This window comes from Sceloporus undulatus, chromosome 6 (assembly GCF_019175285.1).
Source record: "Sceloporus undulatus isolate JIND9_A2432 ecotype Alabama chromosome 6, SceUnd_v1.1, whole genome shotgun sequence".
In the NCBI taxonomy this organism is placed as follows: domain Eukaryota; kingdom Metazoa; phylum Chordata; class Lepidosauria; order Squamata; family Phrynosomatidae; genus Sceloporus; species Sceloporus undulatus.
Window position 1 is genome coordinate 44,545,248 of NC_056527.1, and position 18,492 is coordinate 44,563,739.

The 18,492-nt window shown below is 43.2% G+C and overlaps 1 protein-coding gene across 1 annotated transcript in view; it reads right to left on the minus strand.

The window, feature by feature from the left end:
• Window positions 1-12,404, minus strand: part of ANKRD28 (ankyrin repeat domain 28) — a 104,374-nt gene extending 91,970 nt beyond the window's left edge. Inside the window, exon 1 of the mRNA XM_042474108.1 lies at window positions 12,292-12,404. Within this exon, the coding sequence (XP_042330042.1) occupies window positions 12,292-12,318 (27 nt within the window). The 5' untranslated portion in view covers window positions 12,319-12,404. The remainder of the gene's footprint in view (window positions 1-12,291) is intronic.
• Between the last annotated feature and the right edge of the window lie 6,088 nt (window positions 12,405-18,492).

The following is an 18,492-nucleotide window of genomic DNA, read 5'->3' on the forward strand; positions in this document are numbered from 1 at the left end:
CTAGCAGAAAACCTCAAAAACCTGAAACAACTACTAAGAAAAAGCAGGGAAGAAAGTGCAAATGCAGGCTTGTTGTTGACACACACAAATATGAACTGGACAATGAAGAAATAGAATCAGTAAGAGAATTCTCATACCTGGGATCAAACATTGATAGAAATGGAGCCTGCAGCCAGGAAATCAGAAGAAGATTAAGAATGGAGAGGGCAGCTATGAAAGAACTAGAGAAGATCCTAAAATGCAAGGATATACAACTTAGCACATTGTCTGTGGATTGCAACACCGTGGATGGACTGCCCCATTATCAGCAATGGTGGTGCATGCATGCAGCTGCGCTGACGCAGTCACATGCACTTTGACGTCCACTGATGCTAATGGGACTTGAGGTTTCATGTTCTTTGGTATCTGCAGAGGAAACTCACTAATAGAGTTAATTTAATAAATAATGGTTTCAATTAATGCCATTTAACTCCAGACAAAGGTATGTCCTGAAAATGTGCAAGAGAAATGAAATATCTCGATATGCTGAACAACTACTATGTCCAAGAATGGCTGAAGCCAAGCAGAGGGGAGGGAGCCTGGGATATGTTGATCCCACTGCAAACAGAGATACAGTGCTATCAAATTTAATTTATGTGTAAGAAGGAAAAGCCAAAGGAATCCAAAGAGAAACAGTCACTTTTGATTTTAACAGTTACAGGCCAGTATGGCCGATTATGGCTAAATGGGTGGAAATTAGCAAGCATATAAAGGACATACAGTGGTACCCCGGGATACGAATGCGCCGTCTTACGAAATTTCCGGGTTACGAAAAAAATCCATTGAAAAAACCTGTTCCGGGTTACGAAGGTTATTTCGGGTCACGAAAAAATTTTTGGTGCTTTTCGGCGCTTTTTCGCACGAAATCGCGGCTTTCGCTATTAGCGCCTATGGCTTTTTCGGCTTACGAAGATTTTCGGGTTACGAACGCGGCGGCGGAACGAATTAAATTTGTAACCCGGGGTACCACTGTATTGCTGGAGAAGAATGAAAATCGATTCTGCAAAGTTCTAACTCAGGCCTGTTACAGACTGCCAAAATAAAGCTGCTTCGGGTCTCTTTGGAGGTATGCTTTTTAAATGATGCATGCATCCTAAGAATCCGGAAGCTGCACCAAAGCTGCACTCCAGTGCTTAGAAATGGACTGTGGCTTTGGTGCGACCTCCGGACTCCTAGGACCCATGCATCATTTAAATAGCATACCTCCAAAGAGACTCGAAGCAGCTTTATTTTGGCAGTCTGTAACAGGCCTCAGTAACATTTTAAGAGTTCCTTTAAGTCACAGGTGGTGCTGATCTAATAGGCACTGTTTTCTTGGACATCCAAAAGGCTTTTGACACACTCACCAAAACCTTAATGCAAAAGTAGCAGTCATTGGGTAAAAAAGGAGAGTCTCTTGTGGATTGGTAACTAGTTAAAGAATAGGAAGAAAAGAGAAACAGAGTTCTTGCAAAGGAAGGGATGATGACAGTTGCATCCCCAGGATCTACAATAGTACCAGCATGTCTTAATCTATTCATAAATGACCTGGAGTTCAGGGTGAGCAATAAACTTGGCTGAACTGGAGAAAGGCAGCAAATTTAAGGAAGACATGGTTAAAAACAAGAGGAGTGAAAAGTCCCAAAAGGATGCCTCCAAACTAAAAAATGAGATTGAACTGGAAAAATGCACCAAAAAAAATCCTACCAAAATATCCACATGATAATAAGATCTAAGTTGGCCACACTATGCAAGGGGTATTCATGTTATGTTATACTGTATATGAAAATACTGAACTATTTTGTAGGTACTGTAAAAAGAAGAGAATTCTATGTCAGGAATCTGTAGAAAAGGAAACAAAAATAAAATTGCCAATGTGTTTATACAAATTTATGAAGTGGCATACAGTCGGCCCTTCTTATACATGGATTTTTTAATACACGGATTCAAGCATCCACGGTTTGAAAATGGTAAAAAAAAAAAAAAAGAAAGAAAAATTTCTAATATCAAACCTTGATTTTCCATTTTTTATAAGGGACACCATTTTGCTATGTCATTATATTTAATGAGACTTGAGCATACACCGATTTTGTTATACACGGGGGATCTTGGAACCAAACCCCAGCGTATAACAAGGGTCCACTATACATAATTCTGACCCCTGCACTTCAGAACCAATATTGTAGAGTTCAAAGGGTTGGAGAACAGAGCAATCAAAATGATCAAGGGACTGGAAGAAAGGATACAATGCATGAAGTTTTTTAACCATTGAACTCTTTTGGACATATTTCTAAGTAGAGAGTGTAGCATTCACTCTGCTATGGGAGAAGAGTGATGCAATGAGATACAAACACTCAAGAAAAGAGGAAGCTATTTCTGGGTTTACACTAGAGGTAGCCCCTCCAGGGGTTTTGGACTCCGAATCCCAGCACAGCATACCAGTGAGGAATGAGGGAAGTTGCAGCCTACAAGTTCTTTGCTGCATGATTCCCACCTTTGTCTACATCTTGAAAAGAGAACTCTGTCACGGTATTACTGAAACTCTGCAGAACTTAAAGGAACAATAAGGACCAAGGAATGGCATCTTGGATGGAATTTCAATAAAGATTTGTAGCAGCCTGTTCTTTGGCTGTAGATACCATATCTACAGCTACCAAGTCTTGATGTGTGGAATAAGCAATGCATAAAAGTTCCTTTCTCATTGCATAGTTTAATGTCCGACTTTGTTATGGGGTGGGGAGATTATTTGCACTTCAGAACAGCTACAGTATTTTGTGTGACAATTCCTTACTATTGGTAAGGAACAAGCTGCCTTGAGTTGGGAGCAAGGTGGGATATAGGGAAATATAATAATAATAATAATAATAATAATAATAATAATAATAAAGTATGTACCAGAGTGAACAAAGAGTAGCATTAGGACCTCATGCAGCTCCCATGACCATCCTTTCTGGCCAAACAAGTGTGAATTGTCTCTCCAGGAAATCACAAAGAAGAGCTATGAGGACTGTGGAAGACTTCAAGAAGTATGATTTATCTTTTAAATAGGTCGCAGAACTTTCCAACAGGTTTTTGAAACCAGAGGTTGATCCCTGTCCACCTGTAGTTCTGTTTTGTTTTCCAGGTTTTCACAAATTTAGCAGAAACCTGGCTCAAAGACCTGCTGACACTGCCTACTCTTTATAGTTATATTCACATATGTGTATGTGCGCATGTGTGTGTGTGTGTGTGCGCACACACACACACACACACACACACACAGAACAGCTGCGCTGCCAGAGTCTGATGAAATTTAAATTACTGCTGCAAATTTGTGCCCCCTAAGTTTTTGTCGAACAAAGAACTCAGCCTTGGGACCCATTTGAATTTGACACTCATACTGCAGCAAAAGTAGGAAGGGAAACAGAACCAAGAATCATAACAATATAGAATGAAGTCAATCATGACAGTAATTCTCTGCCCCCTGAATTCTAGACTTTCTGCAGACACTGCTTCCACAAATACCAACCAACAAACAGAACAAAACAAAAGAACACCCAAGTCTAAGTACTGTATGTAGAGCAAATAAAAATGTGCAAACCAACTATAAAAAATGAAAGAATAAAGCCTATATAGGAAGTTATTTGTCACTATCAGATAAGTTTCAGGAAGCAGATTAGAGGTAATATTGCATGTTCTAAAATGTGTCTGTTGGCATATAAATGGGCAGCAACCATTATTCCTTTCATGTGACTGAGAGGAGAGATAGTAGTAAAATTATTGCTTCAGCATGTTTAGACCAATAAACTGGTTAAACATTTCCTGGTTTTCGAACCATGGCTTGCAATTCTAGGCAGTTAAGGCAGTGGTTCAATCATAAGTTTCCCATCTTGTTGTCATAGGAAATTGATTCAACAAACTTTTGAGTTGGATATGAACAGAGAATGGGTATTAATCTGAACCAGGCTATATTATGTCAGATAATGGTTAACAAATCCCATGCAATGGGTTTGTGCAGTCACTTGCAACACCTTATCATCTACACCTTTTCTTCAGTCATTACTGACTGAACAATGTATCCTTCATAAACACTATCATGTATCTGCCACATCACAAGATGCAGTTAGATAATATAATCGTTTTCAGGCAAAGACTTGAGTTTGATTTACAGATCACACAGAAATGCTTCATTATATTTGTCCAATATGCTACACAAAAGCCTGTCACAATATCTAGCATGGTTGCTCAGTCTTAGTGGATTATCTGTCTCTTGGCTGCAGTGAGCATCCTCACATTTTCCTAATGGTTACTAAGATGACTGTACATTTCACAGTTATCTTTTTCTCAGCTAATCAAAGTGAGATACCTCTACTCTGAAAGATAAAAGTATGTTATATGTAAGATTGCTATTTAAGAGAAACAGCAACAATGCCATGTACATGATATGCTTTTGGCTATATAAAAAGTTGTACTGCGTAGAAGGCAAAAAATTAAATATATGTATGAAATGGCATACAATACTGTCCATAAAAATTTATGCTTTTTCATATGTAAAGGTAAAGGTTTTCCTTGACAAGATTGTCTAGTCATGACCAACTGTAGGGGATGGTGCTCATCTCCGCTACTAGGCCAAAGAGTCAACATTGTCAAAGACAACTTTGTGATCATGTGGGCAGTATGACTGCACGGAAAGCTGTTATCTTTCCAATGAAGTGATACCTATTTATCTACTTGCACTTTTATGTGCTTTTGAACTGCTAGATTGGCAGAAGCTGGGACTAGTGACAGGAGCTAACTTCAACACACAGCACCTGGGCCTCAAACTGCCGACCTTGCAATTGTCAGAATCAGCATCTTAACCGCTGAGCCACCACATCATATGTAGAAACACTCTAAGAGCAAGAAAGGCCTAATAGATGATGCAATCCTGAAAATACTACATTAACAATAGTAAAAACAAATTAATCTGAAAACATAGCAATTAGAAAAACTGATCTGAAAATGTGGTACAGGACATCCATTTTACTAAAAGGAGGGAACTGTGTGCAAGTGTATGGGTGTATTTTTATATAAACCATCAGTCGTATTCAACCTCCACAATAATATTAGTCCAGTAATGCCAACTGAAAAAGAGATAGAGACAGAAGATCTTGGTAGTGGTAGATCTTTTAACTCTTCTATACTAGAATATCGCCAAAGTTGCACTAGCACAGGGTTACTTCATTAGTGATTCAAGGTCATAACAAGCAGCAAACAGACATCAGGTGAAGACAAGGATCCAACTCCAATATAACTCAAATTCTGCCTCCTAGCATTGCCAGTATACTGGCAAAAAGGATACATATGCTAAAACAATCCATCTGTGAGCCCAATTTACTGTGGTCCAATCCTTACCACTCCACCTACACAACCACCATGGACAAGATTCCAAATAGTTATCTAGTCAAAAGAATCCACTTGTTACATAACAAGGAACGCCTGAGACTGTATCTTATTTTGTGTCAACCTAAAATACTAAAGCAGGAACTCTGGTAATTAATAAAAGTGCATTTGACAAATGCACTTTTATTAGAGCCACTTTACAAAACCAGCATGGACCTGGTAGATAAGAAAACATTTTATAAATACAGCATGAGCATCCCTAATCCAAAATTTGAAACTTTTTGAGTGCCAGCCTGATGCCACAAGTGGAAAATTCCACATCTGAGCTCATATGGTGGATTACCATAAAGGGAGGAGCTACAACAAAGCCCTCATGAGCCTGGCTAAAACTTCCTTCACCTTGGCTGGTACCAAGGCACAATGGGAATGGTAGTCCATCAGAACCTTAAGGGCCGTAAGTTCCCCACCCCTGCCTTATACAGTTGTCTCTCTGTATCCACAGAGGGTTCCATTCTGGACCCCCCCCCCCACACACACACACAGACATTATGTTTCAAGTGTTTCAAGACCCATTATTCCCAATGATGTATAACACGCACACAACTGCACTGGGATGGTTGTGTGCATGCACCACTATTGAACAATGGAGCGTGGCCATCCACAGATGCTCCAATCTGTGGAAGTTACACCCACGGAAGGGAAGAGGCGACTGTATACAAAATGGTGTATGGCAGCAGTAGAGGGGGCACTAAGCTCCAGTCATTAGGCATGATTTCTTCAAACTCCCCCACCTCCAAGGAGCCTGCCAGATGCCTGCTTCCTTCTTTCAGGAGGTGGCAGCAGCGGTCTTACTTGTTTGTTCATAAGCCAGAACCGGGCAGATTATGGGTTCCCAGGATACATGAATATGCAAAAATTCCAAAGTATATGCAATTATTCAAAAATTAAAAAATCCTCTAAAATCCAAAACACTTCTGGTCCCAAGCATTTTGGATAAAGGATACTCAACCTGTATTTCTCTACTCAGAACTTTTGCAAGCATTGTCAAGACTCCTCATGCAAACACCAGACAGTAACGTCTGCCACTGTCCCAGGTTATTCTGCATAAAAGCAAGATGATGTACCATGCCTTGAAGTATGAAACTTACAAGTGCCCATTTCCCTTCTCCCCAATCCCTACTGAAAACAGATGCTCACTAACCTATCTTTCTTCACTCCACATGTAATCACAGTGCCTTCCATATGTGAGACACAAAACAAGTATGTCTTCTGACAATACAGGAACACTTACCATCAGACACACTACTCTAAATTGTTCTTACTGTCCAGAAAATGAGGAAGATCTCAAGTCTATTAATCAACACATTTAGGTCAGCTCTCATAGTGAATGTCTAGCACCCCATTCCAAATATTGTTATTCTGGGATCTTACAGACTGATAACTTAAGCACATGAAGCAAACTACAATCAGAATTCTATGGCAATTCCTCACATAGTATTGGAAATTATTTTCTCAACAGTGACAATCTTTCTTCCAACAGGTGAATCTTCTAATATGGACAGCAAAAATGTCACCAATGAGGAAGGGTGTATAATATGGGAAGATGTGAAGCATGGGAACTAAGATAACACCACTTTCTCTCAATCAGTTGTACTTGTACATTACCACCTACTACGCACCCACCCAGAGGCACTGGGTGATGCAGTTGTTAAACAGTATTCACTACTGCCTCTGCATTTATTTAAACTCTTTCCAAATAATTCTCCAACATGTCCTCCTTCTCCATGTTTCAAGGCTTTATGACTAACAGCAACAGTAATGGGCATTATCCATCCAGCCATTCCTTTATAGAGTTCCCACACACTTGTTTTTACTATCTAGTGGTCACCAGATCCTGTCTGATCTTGGAAGCTAAGTTGGGTCAGCTCTGGTAAGTGCTTGAATGAGAGTCTGCCAAGAAAAACAGGTGCTGTAAGGTATACTTCAGAGGAAGGAATTCACAAAACCACCTGAGCATTCCTTGCCAAAAAACAAAAACAAAAACCCACCCTATTAAACTCATGGGGTCATCCTAAGTCAACAAATGACTTGAAGGCACAAACCCAAACATGCATACACACACACACCAACCATGCAAGCTGGAGAAAGACAACCCAGCATAGAGAAAATCTCATTTTTCTCCACTATTATCAAACAGCTTCCAATGTCAAAGGAACTCAGCTGGGGAAAAAAGACTAGCAACCTTACTTATGTTTTTCTTTCAATCACTGACGCTGTTCAATAAAAGCTCTCACTATGATAGTAGGACAGAGCAAACCAGGATTCTTCTTTTCCCTTCCATCACTTGCTACTACATTCAGAGACCACATAGCTTCTCCAGTGTCACACTCTACCAATGTTAGGTATCAGCATTATTTCTCTCTATCAAAGGCAGCAGGATTTGACTGCCCCAAAGATACTTATGAGGTATAAAGTACGCAGCATATATAAAGCATGTAGGACATGGATGGCATTTTCTGAAACATGCACCAAAGGAAACTCAGGTAACCATGCAAATGACGGGTAGGAAAGATGTAGCTGTATATGTGACATCATATATCAGAAGGTAACAGGGAATTGGCTCAGTGGAAATACTGGCCTATGTAACACTCTCTCCAATAAGCTTTGCTACCTCTCCCTTTGAAGCATGCTTGTGGTGGATTCCTTTCAACTTTTGTGTATGTGTTTGTGTGGGAGGGAGATATCTAGGTTTCCAACATGGGATATCCTATATGAAAAACCTCTGCTATATCTCAGAAGCAGGGCCCCTTATGGGGGTCCACTTGTTTCTGCTATACAATGCTAATACAACTTCCAGATCCCCTGCAATTGCTATCACTCTTTTTCCTCCAACATAGAACACTGCTAGCCAAATAAGGTTGTTCAACTCCAGGTAATTCTCTAGTCTAGCAGGACTCCCACATGGCCAGTTTCTCACAACCATGCATTACTCCAGTTAGCTAGCATGGTTTGTAACTGTTGGATTCCACTGTGGCTTTGCATGAAACTTTCCAGGGCACCATATGTCCCCTCTCTGCAAACAAGAATTTTTGCCCCAGCACTATCTGATCTGCGACACCAGTGTGTTCTCTGTGGTTGCCATCTCCTGAGTATATTCTTCTTTCTGTGTCTAACAGCCAGTTAAAAGTGTGATTATTCGTAAGCTGTAAGTGCAAGTAACACAAGCAATTCTGGACTACTGGCTGCACGGATCCCTGCAGCTTATCAGTTGCTAGGCATGCCACAGTATTCAACACTGTTCTGCTTTGGTGTTTTTGTAGCTGGAGAGCTCTGACTTATCTGGAAATGGTAGGAGTGAAACTATGGTGGCATGTTCCTATTACTAAGCATATACTGCCTCTTTCCATGTCGGCTACCATTAGAATGCCATTTAAGAGTCCAGAAGCTGCACCAAAGCTGAGCTCCAGTTCTTAAGACTGGAGCGTGGCTCTGGCACAACTTCCGGCCTCTTAGGACACATGCATCATTTAAACAGAATATCTCCAAAGTGACCCAAAGCAGCTTTATTTTGGCATGTTTGGGCCCTCAGTTTTGTATGAAATGTGACCTATTCTTGCCCTTAAAGTAAAATCTAAAATTTAGCACCATATCTCCACAACATGAAAAAATATTTTGAATTAATGAAAGAATATAAAACATCTGATTAAGTAACAGAAGCAGAATGCAAGAATGGAAAGATATAAATAGTGTTAAATGGAGCTTTTTCCATCTTTGAAGCACTTCTGATGTCTCTGAGTAAGGACAGTACAGCGATGGGAAAACTTTGCTAAGAGCAAGTAAAAAAAACCCTGTTATGGGGAAGAAAAGTATTAAGTACTGTAATCATAAACGAGCAAAACAGTAATAGAAAAGGCCCTGCTACCTGGCACATTGGTATAAAGGAGAAGGCAATGCATCAGTGAAACTAAAAAACTGTAACAACTTGGAATAAGTAAGGCAACATTAAACATGTCAAGGCCAGAAAAAGGAGATGATGAGACATGCAGTAAATGTAAGCTTGTAGAAAACTAAAGATCACTGATATATAGTAAATTAATCTAGATAAAGATTCTGAATGCTTATATTGACAGGAAGAAAAGCTAGTGAGTATTTTCCATTTGTGAAGATGGCATGGATGGGTTTTTTGTTTTGCAAAAGCTGTATGAATAATTTATTGGGAAGGGTAAGAGACAGGCAAAATACTGTAAACAAATTGGATCTTCTCCTTTCTGCCCTTTGTATATCAGCCAAGGAAAATAGCATTGTTCTGCAAATGGAAGCTATAGAAGCTGATATGGATAATGGTATAAGAACACAAATAGCTAGTCAATCAATCAATCTTTATTAATGCATAAGCCAAAGGCCATTCGCATGATAAAATATAAAATAATAAAACCAATAACAGCAATTTTAACCTGTTTTTAACCTGTATCTGTTTTTAATCATGTTGTGAGCTGTCTTGACTCCCAGTCTTGAGAGAAAAGAAAGAGATAAGATACATACGATTCTGTATTCTATATTAACGTAGAAGTGTAGGTTTTAGGACCAGTGGTGGTAAGGCTGAAATACCTGCCTATCCATGAGACTCACTCTAAGTAGCTAAATGTAAGTCTAAGCAGCTAAATTTCAGCACGATTTCTGTCTTAGGTCATGATGAAGATAAAATGACACAGGTTTTTCAACAGAAAATGTCAGTTCTCCAAATGACACAGGCATTTACAACCTGAAATCATTCAGGAGCAGGACATATCCCTGATTTAAGAAAAGCTGATGTCAGTTCTCCACAGCACTGCCACATTAAAACGGACAAGGATATGAAAGCATTCGAGGCACAAGCGTCAGAGAGGACGATAAGATTTATTTTTAATATATCAAGCTGAAAGGCAGATGGATGCCAGTGTGTAATTTGAACTCTTTAGATACATGTGCAGCACTGTAGGGTAGGAGGCAGGCTACATTAAGCCAAGTGGTGCATACAAAAGAGCTCTCATAGGTAGGATGTACATGATTTTATACACACACACACACAGCAAACCCAAGGTATTTTTGCAGCAGGTCTCTACTGCTAAAATTCTCAGATTTGGCCTGAAGGAAAGCAGGGAGTTGGATTAGTCTAGTTGGACCCTACCAGGGTTTTCTGGATGGTACAAACACCCACTTTGGCCACTGACATGTGGGACCAAAAGGGGCCCAGTTTTCTGCACACCTTTTAAGCAGAGATGCAAGCAAAGAACACAGCATATCTGTTTTGTTATTGTGCACCTTCACATCGTTTCTAACTTGAAACAATCCTAAGGCAAACTGGGATTTTCTTGGCACGTTTCTTCAGAGGGGGCTTGCCATGGCCACCCTCTGAAGCTGAGATAGTGCCATTTGCCCAAGGTCGCCCAGTGGATTTACATGTCAGAGCCAGGATTCAAGCCTTGACCTCCAGAGTCCTAGTCCAGCCCTCAAATTCACTACACCACAATCTCTTGTTGTTGTGCGCCTTCAAGTCATTTTCTACTTATGGTGAACCTATTATGGGTTTTTCTTGGCAAGGTTTGCTCAGAGAGGATTTGCCATTGCCATCCTCTGAAGCAGAGATAGTGTGATTTGACCCAGGTCACCTAGAGAGTCTCCTGGATTCAAGCCCTGGTTTCCAGAGTCCAACGCTCAGACTGCTACACCACAGTCTTTTGTTGTTGTTGTTGTGTGCCTTCAAGCCAAATGTCTTGAAGGCTTATGGTGGCCCTAAGGTGATGTGGGGCTTTCTTGGACAGATTTGTTCAGAGGCGGTTTGCCCTTGCCTTCCCCTGAGGCTGAGAGAGGGGCTTCCAGGTCCGGGTCAGGATTGGAACCATGGTCTTCAGACAGAGTGACCAAGGAGGAGGAGGCCAAGGCTCCTCAAAATGCAGGGCTCTGGTATAAAGATAAACCTATCCTGCTCAGTCATGCTCAAAATGGAGATTCTGAAACGGCACCAGGGCAGAAGGTTGAAATGGAAGGGAGGTCCTGGAAAAAGAGGACACCTGATCATCCTGTTTGGGAAGGGGGTTTCTGAAACCCATGCTCCTTAGTCCTGCTCAAAATGGAGGACATTCTGGAATCCCTGCTGGACAGAAGGCTGAAAGGGAGGGCAAATCCTGGAAAAGGAGGACGCCTGGTCAGCCTCTTCAGAGAGGGCTCTCGAAACCCATGCTCCTTAGTCATGCTCAAAATGGAGGACATTCTGAAACGCCTCCTGGACAGAAGGCTTGAAATATCGGTCCTGGAAAAGGAGGACTCTGAAACCCATGCCATGCTCAAAATGGAGGACACTTCGGAATCCCTCCTGGACAGAAGAGCGAAAGGGAGGCCAGATCCTGGAAGAGGAGGGTGCGTAGTCATGGGAGGCCATGCATCTCATCAAATGCTCAAAGAAACGAAGGCTTGAAGCGTAGGTCCTGGAAAAGGAGGACGCGTGGCCACGCACAACCCCCCCCCCCCGCACCTGCAGAGAAGTGTGTAGGGCACTGAGGGGGGAAGAGGGAAGCGAGGAGAAGCTGCTGCTGCTGCTGCTGCCACCTGTTAGGCCCTGGCCATAGAGTAACCTGGGGAAAGCGACGAGGAGGAGCCTGGAGGAAGCGGGGGGAGGGAGGAAGGGGTGGGAACAGGGCAGCCAAGCCCTCCGTTTTCTGGGACTAGAGAGAGAGGCCCCTCAAAGGCCTCCAGAAGCCCCCAGACGACGACGACCAGGACCCCGCCCCCGTCCCCAGTGCCGCCATAGTGGCGGCACTTTCCCCCCTCACGGCCACCACCGCCACGACGCTAGTCTCCCTCAGCGCCCGGAGCCTCAGGAGGAGGCGGCGGCGGCGGCGGCGGCGGCGGCGGCGGAGCCTCGCTGGAACCCACCTGCTCGCGCAGCTTGAGGAAAACCATGGCGAGGCCGCCTCCGTCGCCGCCTCTCGCTCTGCTCTTAGCCGCCAACGACTCCCTTCCTTCCTCGGCAGCCCCGCCCCCTCCGCCTGGGCCTCAGCAGCCACGCCCACCGCCACGCCCACCAGCAGCGGCGCGAGGAGGGCGCTTCCCTCCCTCATCTCGCTTCCACCAATCACACGCAGGAATTGCCTCTTTGCCCCACCCACCCTCCGGCACGCTCGCCGACGTACCCCATGCCTTCCTCCGCTGCGCGCATGCGCTCTCCCTCTCGATCTCTTTCTTCATTCCCTTTTCACTACTACGGCAACGTGAGTGCCTGTTAATGTAACCCGGTCCCGCCCCTTTTTTCTCTCTCTATGCGCTGAGGCGCCCGTCACTCACTCTTAACGGGAACGTGGTTGGAGGATAGATTGGTGTGTGGGCGGGACGTCGCGTGTGATTGGTGGAAGCCAGATGAAGGAGGGAGGAGTCAGTCATGAGGATGGTGTGTCTGCCAAGGCCTAAAGCGGGGAGGGGGGTTGGGGTGAGGGGAGCGCCCGTCACTCATCGGTAGCGGGCACGTGGTTGGAGGATAGCTCGGCTTGTGGGCGGGACGTCGCGTGTGATTGGTGGAAGCGACATGCGCCCGCACTGCAGAAATAATCCATTTTGACACGGCTTAATGCTATGGAATTCTGGGAACTGTAGTTTTTGTTAGACATTTAGCCTTCTCTGTCAGTCAGAGCTCTGGTGCCACAACAAACTACAATTCCCAGGATTCCATAATCATTGAGCCAAGGCAGTTAAAGTGGTGTCAAACCGGATTGTTTCTGTCATGCGGATGCAGCCTAACGCATGCTGAGGCCCTGTAAACCGTGTCAAATTTAAAAGCCCACATAATACCCAAACCGTGTGTTATTTATTCAGTGTCCTCCTCATATTCTGAGGAACTAAAACATAATTAGCTTGCACACAAATCTTGCGCTACAAAAACACATACACACTGATTCAGATCCAGCTCTCTCATCATGCTCAGAGGCAGCATCTACATTGCAGAATTAATGCCGCGTGGCACGCTTTAACTGCCGTGGCTTAATGCTGTGGAATTCTGGGAACTGTAGTTTTGTGAGACATTGGGCCTTCTCTGTCAGAGAGCCTTGGTGCCACAACAAAGTACAGTTCCTAACATTCCCTAGCACTGAGCCAAAACAGTTAAGATGATGTCAAACTGCATTTATTCTTCTGTGTGGCAGCAACCTGAGGGAAAGTGCTTACTTACTCATGTATAAGTCTAGAAATTTAGGTAAAAAAACTGACCCCAAAAACCTAAGCTGACTTATCCAAGGGTCAAATGTAAATATTATACTTTAATATTAATATTTAATATTAAAAAGGGAACAATCCCCTGGTGAAAGGCAAGAGTACAATCTGTCCTAGAAGCACTGCCCTCCCTCTACTCTCTCTTCCATCCAGCCTTTAGTATGAGTTAAAACAGTTATGCCTGACATGATTTTGCAGGTTCTTTGGCATTGTTTTCCTTTGCTTCATCATTTAGATCCTTTGTTACATGCCCCTAAGTTTTACCCTCGACTTATCCATGGGTCATATCAAAATCCATAATTTTGGCCCCAAAACTTGCCCTCGACTTATACATGAGGTCGACTTATAGTTGAGTATATACAGTACCTAAATTTCCCCCTTGCCTACTTGAAAGCAAGAATTTCACTACAGTATTTCCTTGTGCTGGCCAATTGCATTCCATTTCCATGCGTTCTAAACTTGGTTTACATTCCTTTCTTGGATAGAAAATTTCACTTGAAACCTTTTGACTTCCCAAGTCAGGTTACACAAGTAGTTCGTGGGGCACAAGAAGTTCAGGAATGCCATGAGATAATGACAAATCCCATTCTTGTTGATGATTATTTACTTGCATCAAACAAGAAGCTTTGCATTTACGAGAAGCTTAATTTAAAGGAAACTTTGCAAAAATTTGCATGTGCTCAACCTGTAAGCTGAAAAGCGTAGCTCTGATGGGTACACTGTGTGTTAATTAGCCGGGAACGGCTGTTTTGGGAATGGATATTTTCTTAGCAGGAGTTCATTCTTAAGGGAAGGGTCGGTGGGTGGATGTATTTGATACAGAGTGTTCTCTGAAATGTAAAAAGCCACTGAAGTTTGGCCAGAGGTGTTTTACTATAGGAAAGGAAATGTCAAGAGGAGAGAGAGAATTGAGAGAGAGCAAAAAAATAAAATCTACAAGCGTATCAGTATATCAGAGCACACAAGTGTCCTTTGCGGAACATGATGTCTCCACAAGTGCAAATCTACATCGCTGTATAAATAAACAACAACAACAATAACAACTATACTTTACCATTATGGCCTTGTCTGCACGGGCCAAAAGGCATCACACACACACACACACACACACACACACACACGGGTCTGGTGTCATCCTATTTGGATGATGCACAACCCAAATCCTAGTTCTGGTGTGACCAGTCCAGACAATGTCCAGCATGATCAGAACCAGAACTGGGAGATAACATCCTTAGAATGATATTTGAAAAAACATATCTCTTACTCCAGATCTTCTGGGAAGATCTGGAGGCCTCCGTTTCCGCAACAGTGTGGCTGTCATTATGGACATCCTGCTGAGCCAATGGATGTTGGCTTGTTCTGAGATCAGAATCCATTGCCACCATGGATTGCTTGTTCTGAGGTCAGAATGAAGCACCCAGCCTTGTGTTCATCACTGGACACCTCATTCTGACTTCAGGAGTGAGTGATCCACAGTGGTGGCAGACATGCTGGGTGGCTCAACAGGATGTCCATGCAGTGCAGACAGCCGCCTCATGTGGAAACAGGGCCAGGAATCTCCAAAGCCAGGATACTCCAGGCTGCCCCGTTAGCATATCTACAACCCTGCCACTGGACACGCAGTTTCATAACTAATATCTAGAACTGGGCATGTTTTGGCATCATGAAGTTATACATGTGTCAGAGTCATGCTGATTGGAGAATAGGCAGAGACCTAGATAAAACCAAGATAAACGCTAAATGGGCTGGGTGATCACCTCGTCCCCCCCCCCAGCTCTTTGCATTTCCACTTAGAAGATTATCGCACTGCGTTCTGAGAACGTTCCATATCATCATGTGATGAAAACGTTCCTGGAACGGATATTACCGCATTAGAAATCAAAACGTGATCAGAACGGGATCAGAACGGCAGTTTACCGCACTGCGATTCCTTTTTCTTGAAACCGTTCTCAGAACGGTTTGCTGTATTAAGTTTTGTGGGCTGTCTTCTGATGACGTCGCCACTCAGTGGTTGGACGGCTCGGGAGAGGCGCTGCCCCCAGGAAAGAGGGAAAAGGGAGGCTTGGGCTATGGAGCTCGCCTCTCCTGAGTCCCTCGGCTTACTGAAATCCCTCACCTCCCTTCCCCATAGGAATCAATCCAAAAACGGAGTTTAAAATCTCTCCCAGATGCAGACCCAAAGGGCTCTCCTCTGCTCCTTTTAAACTCAGTTTTTGGATTGATTTCTATGGGGAAGGGAGGTGGGGGATTTCAGTAAGCCTAGGGACTCTGGCCGGGAGAGTGCTTCTCAGCCTCACTGAGAAGTCTTCCCTCCGAAGATTCTCTTGGGAGGGAAGGAAGGCAAGCACCCCCCCCCATCTTGTCTTCCCTCCGAAGGGAGTCCGAGGATTCTCTTGGGAGGGAAAGAAGGCAAGCCCCTATAAAACGTTGGGGCTTCATATGCTGGCATATGTTTGAAGAAAATAGGATAAAACCTATGTAACTTGATGGGCCAAGGGCAGAGTCCCCTCCTTGGCAGCCTGGGCTTTAAGGGAGCTCCACGGAGGTCCCTTCAAGCGGAGGGAAAGGGAGGGGACTGGACCAAGGGCAGAGCCCCGACAGCCATTGCAGCTCTTTAAACCGGTTAGAAAAGAAGAGTCCTCTGCTGTCATCCCATTTCCCCTTTTTGGCAGCTTGACACCCTTTTGCTTCTGTGTGTGTGCATGTAATGTGTGCCTTCAGGTTGTGAGCTTCCCTCCCCGCTTTAACTCTTGTCTGGCTCTTTGCTATGGAATTCTGGGAGTTTTTTGCTTGCTTTTCTGTGGTGCTCCAAACAGAGGAGCTTTTGTGGGTTCCCTCTTTGAGGGAAGGAGGAGAAGGTCCTGGGCATCCCTGCCATCCCTGCCTCCTGCATTGTGACAGCACAGGAGCCCCACTGGACATGACACTAGAGACCCCCGGAGAAGCAGCCAGACCCTCTCCCTCTTGCTCTCTGCTCTGGTCTCTTCTTTCCCTCTCTTTCCCTGCTTTCCTCTTCTCTTCCTTGTCCCACCTTTCCTCCCTTTTTCCTCCCTTCCCTCTCTCCTTCTTTCCCCCCTCACACACACACACCTTCCCTCACTGCAGTCGCTCGCCTGCCTGCCTCCCTCCCTGCCTGTCATTCTTTCAGCCAATCAGAAGACAGAGGAATGAGGGAACGGATTTGAGAACGGATAAGAATACCGCACACACTTCTCTTGGAACGTTTTCATCACGTTTCAGCTCTCTTGGAACACATTCAGAACACATTCAAATCCGTTCCCTCCTGGAACACATTTGGAACACATTTAAGCGTTCTGAGAACCCGATTGGAACACATACGTGCGGTATTCTCAAATGCGTTCCGTTCTCATCACGTGATCAGAACGTTCTCAGAACGCAGTGCGATAATCTTCCTACAATCGAAGCAAACAGAGTTGTATCAAAAAGTAATAAGTGACCATGCCCTTTACCCCATCTTATGACGATGTTCTTATATGCCCTTACTGCCTGATCAGTAAAGAATTGTCTCAGATCTAATAAATGTATTGTCACTCCAGAATTAAAGGCATCAGCCATTCCAGATCCTTTTGTAGTCCCATGGGAAAGCTGTTAAGGCCTTGGTCATACTGAATATAATGCAACACACTGAAGATGCCAGCCACAGATGCTGGCGAAACATCAGGAATAAACTCTTATAGAACATGGCCACATAGCCTAAAAAACCCACAAAAAACTATGGATGCCGGCCATGAAAGCCTTCGAATATAGTTAACAGCTTGGTCTCCAACTATGTATGGAGACAAGAAGAAAGAAAAAGTGTGTTGCTTGTGGCAAAGGAAGATGGGGAAATTGAATGTAAGACAGGAATGCAGATGGTCATTTATTAAAAATTGTTCTGTAGTTTATATTTGCAAGAACATACCTGAAATAAAAAGAATTACTAAAATATATTACATGTGGTATTTCCCGGTTTGTTTGCTCAGCTGCCAGACTAGGTTGGCAGCCATTGAGAATCTGAAATTACGTGAGGCTGCCAAGATGATATCATCATCCAAAGTATTGTTTCACATAACACTACAAATTAACATGTGTGAGCATGTGTGTACCCTGTTTTGCCCATATTTCATGGCTAATTTACTAACAAATTCTGAAACCTTTGCAATCAACTTTTAAAAATGTTAGAGAAGCTGCTTTACAAGTAAAGATACTGAAGTATCATCCTGGTTTGACTTGTGTTTCCTGGATTTTAAACATGCTCAAAAGCAGTAAGATAATATCCTTAATTGCTGTCAACACTATAGGTTAGCCTGTGGGTATCCTTTTACCTGCTTTGTTTTTGTGCTTCTCTGAAATCAACACATCAGTCAAGCTCTGTATCAAATTCTCTTTTTTGGATACTTGAAAGGATATAACCACATTTGCCCAATCGTTATTTCTGGTTCTCTCCAAAGCAACAGCAGCCACCAAGTGCTGCTTAGCAGGAGGTGCTCATTGTTTTCATCAAGGTTAGGGATACATTTCAACACTGTGTACCTGAACTCTAATCCAAAATAAATAGTACAGTCTCACTAAGGTTACTGAAGTCCAATACAAAATATTTCTTACAGGAGACATAGAAACCACAATCCTTGCTTGACTCAGAAATTAGTTACCTTCCATGCATCCCAAGGATAAAAAGAGTGGGGAGCAAGAACTGCACAGACTGCCCCAATGTCCAATGCTCTTGTAGGATCCATCCACAAGACCATTATAAATCTGAAATATTTTTTTAAAAAATTATACTATTTTATTTATTTATATGCTGCTTTCCTCCTAAATTGGACCAGGGTGGCTCCCAAAAGATGCTTTAAAATAGTACAATTTTAAAAACACAAT